This window comes from Acanthopagrus latus, unplaced genomic scaffold (genome assembly GCF_904848185.1).
Source record: "Acanthopagrus latus isolate v.2019 unplaced genomic scaffold, fAcaLat1.1, whole genome shotgun sequence".
NCBI lineage: Eukaryota > Metazoa > Chordata > Actinopteri > Spariformes > Sparidae > Acanthopagrus > Acanthopagrus latus.
This window is the reverse complement of record NW_023504064.1, coordinates 371761-383004: the sequence shown is the minus strand read 5'-3', so window position 1 is coordinate 383004 and position 11244 is coordinate 371761. Positions and strand designations below refer to the sequence as shown.

The 11244-nt window shown below is 45.9% G+C and overlaps 1 protein-coding gene across 4 annotated transcripts; it reads right to left on the bottom strand.

The window, feature by feature from the left end:
- Positions 1 to 2642: 2642 nt before the first annotated feature.
- On the bottom strand, positions 2643 to 8958 carry LOC119016128. 4 transcript variants are annotated; one of them, XM_037092030.1, is made up of 8 exons: positions 8357 to 8958; positions 6522 to 6630; positions 6275 to 6378; positions 5834 to 5964; positions 5597 to 5737; positions 5381 to 5422; positions 5215 to 5295; positions 2643 to 5111 (listed from the first exon to the last, which is right to left on the bottom strand). In XM_037092030.1, the coding sequence occupies exons 2-7, from the start codon at positions 6628 to 6630 to the stop codon at positions 5268 to 5270; spliced, it is 555 nt and encodes a 184-aa protein (XP_036947925.1). In that variant the 5' UTR covers positions 8357 to 8958; the 3' UTR covers positions 2643 to 5111; positions 5215 to 5267. The 4 variants fall into 4 exon arrangements, with proteins under 4 accessions (XP_036947925.1, XP_036947922.1, XP_036947924.1 ...); XM_037092027.1 differs by having other exon boundaries at positions 5834 to 6187; positions 8357 to 8939; XM_037092029.1 differs by having other exon boundaries at positions 5834 to 5981; positions 8357 to 8939.
- Positions 8959 to 11244: the final 2286 nt, after the last annotated feature.

Here is an 11244-nt window from a genome sequence, read left to right as displayed (position 1 = left end):
GGGCTGGATCCCCCTGGAGGTTGGTGACGAAGGCGAAGGCGAAGGTGCGGACTGGAACCCCCTGGAGGCTGGCGACGAAGGCGTGGGCTGGAACCCCCTGGAGGCTGGTGACGAAGGCGAAGGCGAAGGTGCGGGCTGGAACCCCCTGGAGGCTGGTGACGAAGGCGAAGGCGAAGGTGCAGGCTGGAACCCTCTGGAGGCTGGCGGCGAAGGCGAAGACGAAGGCGAAGGCGAGGGCTGGAACCCCCTGGAGGCTGGCGACGTAGACGAAGGCGAAGGCATAGGTGCGGACTGGAACCCCCTGGAGGCTGGCGACGAAGGCGAAGGCGAAGGTGCGGACTGGAACCCCCTGGAGGCTGGCGATGAAGGCGTGGGCTGGAACCCCCTGGAGGCTGGTGACGAAGGCGAAGGCGAAGGTGCGGGCTGGAACCCCCTGGAGGCTGGTGACGAAGGCGAAGGCGAAGGCGAAGGCGAAGGCGCGGGCTGGAACCCTCTGGAGGCTGGCGGCGAAGGCGAAGGCTGGAACCCCCTGGAGGCTGGCGACGTAGACGAAGGCGAAGGCATAGGTGCGGGCTGGATCCCCCTGGAGGTTGGTGACGAAGGCGAAGGCGAAGGTGCGGACTGGAACCCCCTGGAGGCTGGCGACGAAGGCGTGGGCTGGAACCCCCTGGAGGCTGGTGACGAAGGCGAAGGCGAAGGTGCGGGCTGGAACCCCCTGGAGGCTGGTGACGAAGGCGAAGGCGAAGGTGCAGGCTGGAACCCTCTGGAGGCTGGCGGCGAAGGCGAAGACGAAGGCGAAGGCGAGGGCTGGAACCCCCTGGAGGCTGGCGACGTAGACGAAGGCGAAGGCATAGGTGCGGGCTGGATCCCCCTGGAGGTTGGTGACGAAGGCGAAGGCAAAGGTGCGGACTAAAACCACCTGGAGGCTGGCGACGTAGACGAAGGCGAAGGCATAGGTGCGGACTGGAACCCCCTGGAGGCTGGCGACGAAGGCGTGGGCTGGAACCCCCTGGAGGCTGGTGACGAAGGCGAAGGCGAAGGTGCGGGCTGGAACCCTCTGGAGGCTGGCGGCGAAGGCGAAGGCGAGGGCTGGAACCCCCTGGAGGCTGGCAACGTAGACGAAGGCGAAGGCATAGGTGCGAGTTGGATCCCCCTGGAGGTTGGTGACGAAGGCGAAGGCAAAGGTGCGGACTCGGCCGGTCCGCCGACCGAGGTGCAGGCACTGGACTTGGCGTGAGACTCGGCCGGGCCTCCAACCGAGGTGCAGGAACTGGCCTCAGCCGGTCCTCCGACCGAGGTGCAGTTTCAGGCCTCGGCCGGGCCTCCAACCGAGGTGCAGGAACTGGCCTCGGCCGGGCCTCCAACCGAGGTGCAGGACCAGACACTGGCCTCGGCCGGGCCTCCGACCGAGGTGAAGGCAGTGGACTTGGCGTGAGACTCGGCCGGTCCTCCGACCGAGGTGCAGGTACAGGCCTCGGCCGGTCCTCCGACCGAGGTGCAGGAAACAGGCCTCGGCCGGTCCTCCGACCGAGGTGCAGGAACTGGCAGTGGACTTGGCATGGGACTCGGCCGGGCCTCCGACCAAGGTGCAGGAACAGGCACTGGACTTGGCATGGGACTCGGCCGGGCCTCCGACCGAGGTGCAGGCACTGGACTTGGCGTGAGACTCGGCCGGGCCTCCGACCGAGGTGCAGGAACAGGCCTCGGCCAGTCCACCGACCGAGGAGACTGAGGCTTGGGCTGGGAGCTCGGCTGTGGCTGAGGCTGAGGCCTGGGCTGAGAGCTCGGCTGTGGCTGAGGCTGAGGCCTGGGCTGGGAGCTCGGCTGTGGATGGGCTCATCGCTTTCTCGGTGGGGGCACTTTGTAGGCAAGCCGGGTTCCCCAGAAAGGAGACACTTCGGCTGTGGCATGGGCTGAGGCTGGAACTGTGGCATGGACTGAGGCTGGAGCTGTGGCATGGGCTGAGTCATGAGCTTGAAAGAAAAGTTTGCTCGCGGCTATCTGACGAGCCCTGCTACCAGGATTAGTTACAAAGTCCTGATACCACCGGATTATCTCCAGGCCATTTACTGCTGGGTCCATTTTATAAGGTCCGGTCATTCTGTCAGAGTTGGGTTAAAAAGGGAAAACTATGGAAGGGGAAGGTGGACCCAAACGCAGTTACCGGAGGCAAGATCAGGAGAACAAAAGGCGAGCTTTATTAAAAAGCTGATTACAAAAACAAAAGCAGACAAAACAGGGCAAAAGGCAAAGTAACAACCAAGAACGAGACAAAGTAGCAAAAGAAACAGCCAGAGAAAATACAAATCAAAATTCAAAGCTCAACTCAAACATGGAAAACTCAAAATCAAGACATACCAAACAGGACAGGAGCATGGACAGGAGCATGGAACAGGAGCAAACAGAAAACAGAAAACAATGACCGGACAAGGAGTGAGGGGAACACAGAGACTAAATACACAGACACTAATGACATGACGAGGAACAGGTGAGGAGAGAGAGGAGGAAGGAAGCCAGGTGTGATAATGAAGGGGCGGAGCACAGAGGAACAGACCAGGAGGGAACAAGACAACAGACAGAGGGAGCCAGAGGGGAGAACATAGGAGAACATAAAGGACACATGAGGGCATGGAAAACCAAAACATGAGACACAAGACATGGAAAAACAAAACACAGAACACAACAAGACATAGAAAAAAGGACATGAATCAAAACCCAAAAACCGAAAACCAGAAACAAAGGACAACACAAACAGGAGTCATGACAGTACTATGCTTCTGTTCTATGACATTATCTTCAATATCGATAACCCCTTCAGCTACATAATCTGAAGCAACAACTGGACTTGAACTCTCAGTACAAACACTACGCTCTCTACTTTGCCGTCTAAAATTGTAACCTCCGGAACAAGACGCACTCACTTTGCAGTACCGATAACAAATCTGCATCTGAGGCTGCATAACACAAACAACGTTCTCATAATAGTTACCATTACAATTCTGTAAATACACTGCCTGATTGGACAACTGCCTATTCTTGCAACTGTATTCAAGCCAGTGATCACCACAATACGTGAAAATATTAATTCCTAAACAATCTGCTGATGCTTGAATCTCTACTTCAGTGGCCCAAGTACCAACGTATTGCATTCGTGATCTACTCAGATAATCTGCCATTCACGAATACTCACGATGCAAAGTATATGCAAGAGGATTGGCCCGTAACTGCTTAAACACAGCTAATCTAATTTTTCTATGATTCTTCTGTGTGCCACACAAAGCTTGACTAACCGCTCTAAAGAAACACCATCACCATCACCAACTATGCTCGTTCCTACAAGGAGCCCCTAACGCACCAACCTCTGTCGACACCAGATCAACTTTCCCCAACTCTACATTCAACTGTTTGCACAAAGCTTGTGCAACATCACTACGCAGCGGATTAAACTCAAGTCTTTTACTTGTCACATCACTGACAAATAAAACATCTGAATTAACTGCATTAACATCCCTGTTTTTCAACTTTTTGGATGCACGATCACCCACTGAAATCTTGCGTTTCACACCTGTCTGACTGTTGCTGCTGTCAAGTGTTACCTGTTCAGCCAACACTTTAAGTGCTGGCTGAAAAGGTAAGCTAGAACCAAACTCAACCTCTCTACTTTCCTCATTTGCACTTTGACTTTTGTGAGTGACACAAACACCAGCAATCTCAAACTTTGGAATGTTCATTACAGTGGCAAATTTGCAAATGTGATCAAACACATGGTCAAGGCAACTGAAATACACAACAACACTAAACCCGCTTTCATCTACCATGCCATCTGCACTGCGTGCATGGGAGTCAACAACTGCATACTGCCCATCTCGACCAATGATAGCACATGTGCTGCCACTCACAGTCAGAAAGCATGTGTCATATTTGCTACACATCTTTCCCAAACCATTCCTGAGACTGGTGTACACACCTGCATCAACAAGCTGCCCCTCAACCACATCAACGTCACCAGAAACATAGTCACCATACTCAAAATCAAATTCCTGTTCATCAATGATGAACCTTTTGGGCAAATCTGGAACACACAGCAGTTCAGACCTCCCACTGATGGACTTACTTTCCCGCAATGATGTGTAGAGCTTGTCCCCCAACTCTACAACCTTATCCAGATTGCCAGACTGCCACAAAAACACACTATCAATTCTGTGTTTGGCCAAAGCAACCAAAATTACAGCCATACACTGAAGCCCTCTGTATAGGAACCGAGCATCCCCTTGGTGAAAAGTTCCCCTGATGGAACTGACATCGGTCTCTGGCCTGACTGAAATGCTTTCCCCAAACTTTGCTGCAGCACCGACGTCAACAGTCTCACCTGTAGCAGCCTCCATGTCATTATCTTCTGGATATGCCATGACAGAAATGCCATGGACGGCATACCACTTCGCACCTACAGACTCCCACAACTGACTGATGTGAAGCATCAAGTCAGTAAGGCATGTGGTGAACACAACCACAGATGAGCCAATACCAGATGCCATCCCAGATGCATCACGCGTGCCACAATCCACAACCACAAGATAGTCACCATGATGAATAATGGTACTAACTGCACCGCCGAGGTCCAACAGACACGCACCATGTGTCAACAAATGCTCTTGTAGCTTCTCATGCATCACGGTGTCCCCCTCCAGCAACTTAAAGTCACTAGGTGCTGGAGGAGGAATGGCCACCTGCCACTGTCTGCCAAACACAGCCTGCTCTTCAATGGACTCGCACAACCATTTAGTGTCACCATTCTGCCTAGCTTCAACAATGTCCCTGGCCAGTTTGCCACCTTCTATGCCTATGCTGTCAATATCTGTCCCTTTCCACGTGCACACTGGAGAAATGACATGTCTCATAACTGCTGCAACACCACATGCTATGGATGTAAGTGTGTCAGAACTGCCCGGTGCAGTTCTGACACACTTACCAGGGACTCTGCACACCTGCAAGGAATGGGGTTAGCGTCACACTTACCGGTGTTGGATCTTGGTGACACCAAGATCGACGACAGGCTGAAGGCCCCCCCCCGGCGTGGTGGTGGTGGCAGCAGCGATGGCGGTGGTGGCAACCTAGATGAAAAAAAAAAAAAAAAAAGATCTGAATAATTAAACTATGCTACTATTACTATAAAGGGAATACACACACACGCAGTTTGCACAAAACTATACTAACCTCCCCCCTGGCATCCACTTTCAGATGAGCAGTTGCAGGCGGTGGCACAGGTTTCACCACGGGCAAAGCTCTCGTCGGGACCTAGAAAACATTTTGTTTTTCCAATTATTGCTGTAATACTGCAGACATGCAAATAAGTCAAATATTTAATACAATCAATACAAACCTTCTGGCATGCAGAAGTCCGACGATGTTCCACTTTTGGATGCTAATGGAAGAAAAACAAAATACATTTCCTGAAGTTATATTTGGGCAAAAGTGTTTGTGGACAATATTGTGCAGTTTTGCATGTTGTTGTGAGTGTATCAGGAAAAAGACTGACGATTTAGAGATACTAAAAACTCTTCAACCAACCAACACATACAACTTGCATGCAGTTTACCTGTGAGCTTCGTGAAACAGCAGTAGAATCAGGGCTAGGAAGATGGGATGGAACAGCAGCATCCATCGCAGCCAACACTGAACTGCTGAACCAAACAGGGTTGGGCTGGATGGAACACTCCAGGAGTGGAGTTGCGTCAACCTGTCAAACACATATACACAACAGCTATTGTGTCAAAATGCCATCATCAAAACAGTCATATCCAAAACAGTCTATGTTTAATCAATCATAACATACCTGCGCCTACGAGGCGGCAACATTCTGGGAGCAGGTTGTGGCTTTGGTGTCGGAGGATGCAGGTATTGGTATGCAGCACTCCACAGCTGCCCGGCGAAAATGGGCATGCCGTCACTATCGCTGAGGTGAACCTGCAAAAATAATGGTCCTGCTGGATGTCAGGTTGTTGCTTGGTGCAATGACCAGGACTGCGTGAGGAGTCCGAGGAACAGCAGCATGTAGCAACTCCGTCCTCAGCTCCATCACACAGGCCCCGGGCGTACACATGAGGCCAAAGGAGAGTGAGCCCTTTGGCATTGGAACAAAGCCATCTACGATAGCACGTAGATGGGAATCACCGACAACAAGAACAAACTGGAAAAGAAGATTGGATTATTGTAGAATGAAAATCACTAATAATAGCTGTTATTATTATTATTATTATTATTATTATTATAATACCTTCTTGCCAGGGGATTCACACGGCAAAACCAGCTTGTGCTGACGGCCTGTCAGCAAAGATTTTGGCCATTGTCTCACAGCATGGCGCTGACCAGTGCCGGACTCTATTGATAAACAGAAAAAACAACAACAAGATACACATACTTAATGAGGACTTTCAAATCATCATCACAAACCATGTAAACAACACACCTTGCCACTAGGAAAATATGTATAGTATACACAGTTAATGAACAGATTTACATACGTGAGACAGAGGCATTAGCAGGCTGCTGCGGTTCCACGTCAGCCGTTCGCCGTCCTGCCATACGCCGTTTGGCTGCCTCCGAACGGCGAAAAGACTTGCCTCGTGGCATCTAATAACATGTAGACAATTGATTAATATTGACATTACATACAACTCATTTTTAGCCTACAATAATTAGACAAATACATCTTAAACACACGTTTAACAAGCAACCAGTGATGGAAGAAGAAGAATTACAATTGTTACTTAATCAAAGTATTCATACAACACTGAAAATACTACACTAAAATGGTGACAATTTACTTTAAAAACACAACTTATTTCCATGTAGCCATGTTACAATAACAGTCTCCCCAATACATAGCCATATTAATGAACACAAATATTACTGAGGAAAGCTTTACAGCTGCTGAATTGTGGTTCTTCAGTTTCATTATATTGCTAAATTAAGACCCTAGTACAGGATGAACTCAACAACTTGTTTTTTTTTCCTTCATAGCAGTGGTTGTCAACTGGTGTGGCTTCGGGACACGCCATCACCCATTAATGACAAGGCGTGACCCAAATTAAGGAAAATGTTCAACTTCTCAAGCACTTCAATAACTGTAAAATTAAAACTATTCAGTCACTTATTCAAGCAATAAAAAAATGATAAAAAATACATAAAGAAGTGAAACTATGACAACAAACAATGCACTATGGATTTCAATTTCTTCAGTAGTAGTTTTTCTCCACAAACTCAAAATCAATTAAACAAAAACTAAATTTCAAAAAGATTCAAATATACAAAATGAATTGTCCTGATTACCTGATTACAGCAATTCAGCTGAATTTACCACTGAGCAGACAGGAAGTCAGCCGAAACAACAATAGTTTTTCCGCATACTTTTCAAAATAAAACACTCCGTGTTTACACCAGCACACCCATCTAAAAAAAGAGACTAACACGGGATCGGGAACACCTCCCGCTGTTTTTTTTTTATTTGTTTTTTTTATGACACAACCATAACTGTGGTTGTGGGTGATCATGTGATTATTGCGGGAACTCCTCGGCCTTGTAACACCAGCTGTCTACCAGGGTTGCCGATGGCGGGGAATAAACCGGATTGGAGCCATGCCTCCATAAATTTCATTTTCAGCGTGCAGTCACATGACAGCTCCACCACCTGATTGGGTTTGTTGCTCGACAACTTGATGATTTCCATGACTTTTGGCACATATCCATATTCAATATATTTAGTGTCATATTTACCTTTTGCCATGCTCAATTAGCACTTAAAAACAAACTTTGCAAGTCTTTTATGTTGTGAAATGGCGGGTGCCAATTGCCATTACAGGGCATTAAGGCAACCTACTGTTATGGAGTGTGGATAGATGGCATTCCTCTATATAAATATCCTCTTCAAAAAAAAGCACACAATTTTTTTCTTAACTTTTTGTTGTTGTTGTTGTTTCCCTATATTTAAATTAAAACAGTGTCTAAAGACTGGCATTGCTAGTAGCTTATAGCTGATTTAGCTAGCAAACCAAAGTAATGTCCTACAAAACGTGTACTTGTGCAAACAGCCAGTGAGCTCTCCTGAGACTACAGAGAAGCCAGCAACAATCACAATTACAGCAGGAGAAGTCTCAGAAACTTTAGCTTCCTTAGAAAAAAAAACCTTTAAGGTTTCTGCTGACAAGCACTGCTAATAACGTTTGCTAACTAGCTCTCTCCTGACACAGTAACCTTGACCAACAGTGTTAAAAAAACAGCACATGCACACATAACTTACCTTACTGAAGTAAGCAGTTAAGTCTTATGCTAACGCTTTGTAAATTCAAAATTAACTCACCGTGTTGAGCAAGTCCGAACTCCGTATGGCGAAAACAATGCTGCTGTTTTAGTCCGAAATGTGTGCAAATGTCAGTATGTGTTCGTATGTGTGCCTGTATGTATATGTATTCTCTGTCTCTCAGTCTGTCTCAGTGGGAACCCTGGCAAACTCCAGATTGGACTTTCGTCTCCAAAGGTTTTTGCTAAAGGGACCGTTAACTGGCGCAGAGGTATTTTATAGACTAGCAGGTCAAATCCATCCAACCAATCACAGCGCAGCAACGTCAGCAGACCAGCTAAGGTGTAGGTTATTGGTTGACACTGTGATAAAAATAAACATTGGTCATTAATTATTAACTAGTAATTATTTATATTTCTATAAATGTGTGAAATAAACACATGTTGTGTGTATGTTTAGTGGATGCTGAAATGCTCCTTGTAACCTATCCCCACTACATTAAATTAATTGTAGAGTCCGACACTACCAGAAGACAACACGCACACAGTCGAAATACAGAAATAATATATTTGCAAGTAAATTATTTGCTTGGTTTTATCTCTCACATAAAGAGTATTCATGCCGACGATAATGCGAATTTACGCAACATTAAAAATAACTATTAAATCAACACCACTTACTACAGACAGGGACCGAGACTGGAGTAACTCCAGCTAATACAGTGATAAGGTGTCATTGACAGGCAGCCGATGTTATAATACATGCAAACACCAGTACCTCCCACACGTATATCAGCCTGCACAGGGAGACGTTTAGGTTATTTACACTGTCACTTTCGTCAGGTTGTTTTTTGTTATGTTTGGGTCGTCAGTCAAGTTAAACGCGATGAATACGGATGGGTTTGACAGTGGACTTGTGACGTGACGCCTTTTTTGACTAAGTCATTTGGTGAGGCACTCACATAGGATTAGAAAACTGGGAAAATCACACTCCAGTGCTTTTGCCCAGCGTTTTGTGCGAACGTAGTTGCCATAATGAAGAGGTATGACATATTGTTAGGAGAGTGTGGCTACCAAGTGGTCACATAGGCGTGAGAAAGTCACAGATTACCACAAATAACACCTAATTATTCAGCCTGAAATGTATGTTTAACGTGGAGAAATTTGTGTGTGTGCCGATATTTTCTATGTAATGAATGAACACAATCTAGTATTACCCATTAATTTCTTATGCCATTCAATTTTCATCGGGAATACCACAGCTGTTACAAAGTTCATTAGCCAATTCAAAATTCAGTGAAAGTGGTAATCAGCAATTTCATATGTTCAGATGGCTAGTGTGGAGGATATCATAACGTCTTGACAAAATCAGAGGAAAAATTACAGCTGAAAGCAGGGATGAAAAGGCTTTGGCACCGTTAGAGAGCAAACACTTGTCTCCTGTCACTCTTGGCTGAATCATTGACACCTACGAATCCTGCAAATGTCATGAAAATGGAATAAAAGTTTTGAGACTGACTAACTCTGCCTGTGTTCACTATGTATTGCTATAAATCACCCTTCAATAATATGTGATGTTGTAGTGTATGATGTGAAAAAAACAACCTCCAAATGTCATGTACTGACATTATGTAAAGCAGTCGTCACCAATCGCCATGCCGCCAAACAGTATTGGTGAGGGGATGCACTGCAGGGGTGAGTAGCACTACCTGACATACACTGCACAAAGGAGGGGGCTACCAACAGTGTACACACAGCCATGATTGACACTTCTCAGACACTCACCTTATGACTGGTTCTGTTGATTCAAGTGTCAAATTCTTGCAAACCAAGACACACTGGCTGCACCCACAGACAGTGGAATTTTTTCATAATTGATGTGTATCTTACTCTACTCTCAAATCATAATGACTATTTTAACCAATATAACAAAATAGTTGTACATACTACTAATTTAACTTTGTCATTATAAAACAAACCAAACTCTCACATGCAACATTACACTATCAGAAAAATTAAGTTCCTTCTTTCAGAAACACACAAATAACTAATGGCTAACACTAACAAATCTGGAATACTAATGGTAATATTACCACTGTTTTGTGTGTGAACACTTATGACAATTCCTAACACCCTAATCACCATAGATGTTGTATACAAAAGGAAACAAACACGTATGCAAACAACATTTATTAAATGAACAAAAAATGAAACACAAACAGAAACTCCTCAGACTCCTCCCACCACATCTTCTCCTCCTACAGCAAATGACATAAACAATACAAGCAAATAAATTATTACTCCAGTTACACTGACATATAAAGGCACAGCTTTAATGTAACAAAGAGTCTCATCAGAGTCTTTTGACTCTCTTCCTGTCCCTCTCTGAGCGGTGGAAGCTCAAATACAGACAGGAAGAGACTCAATAAGCTGGTGAAAAGGCCTGGCTCAGTCTTGGACTGTCTTCTGGACTCTACTGAGGAGGTGGGTGAGAGGAGGATGTTAGCAAAGCTGACATCAATTATGGACAACCCCTCTCACCTCTAAATGCAACTGTGAGGGCCTTAAGCAGCTCCTTCAGCAACAGACTGCTAAACCCCCGGTGTAAGAAGGAACACTACCGCAGGTAATTAATTCCAACAACTATCAGACTGTTCAACACATATAACCCTAAACGTAACACCATAAGCATCTACTTATCTGCACTACTTAAACTTCTACCTCCGCTATCTTGTGCAATTATTCTGTGCAATAATACTATTCTCTTTTTTGTACATATTCATACACTGAGTCTGTTTATTTTAAAATACTGTATTTAAACACTACTTACTTATGCATCTAATCTCAACAAACAATACTCACACTTTATTTAAATGTATATATCTGTATGTGTATCTACCTGCTACTGTGACAAGTGAATTTGCCTGATGTGAGATAAATAAAAGTCTC

Coding starts and splice junctions, on each gene's coding strand:
- LOC119016128 (XM_037092027.1), bottom strand. CDS start 4,898: ATGAGACATGTCATTTCTCCAGTGTGCACGTGGAAAGGGACAGATATT.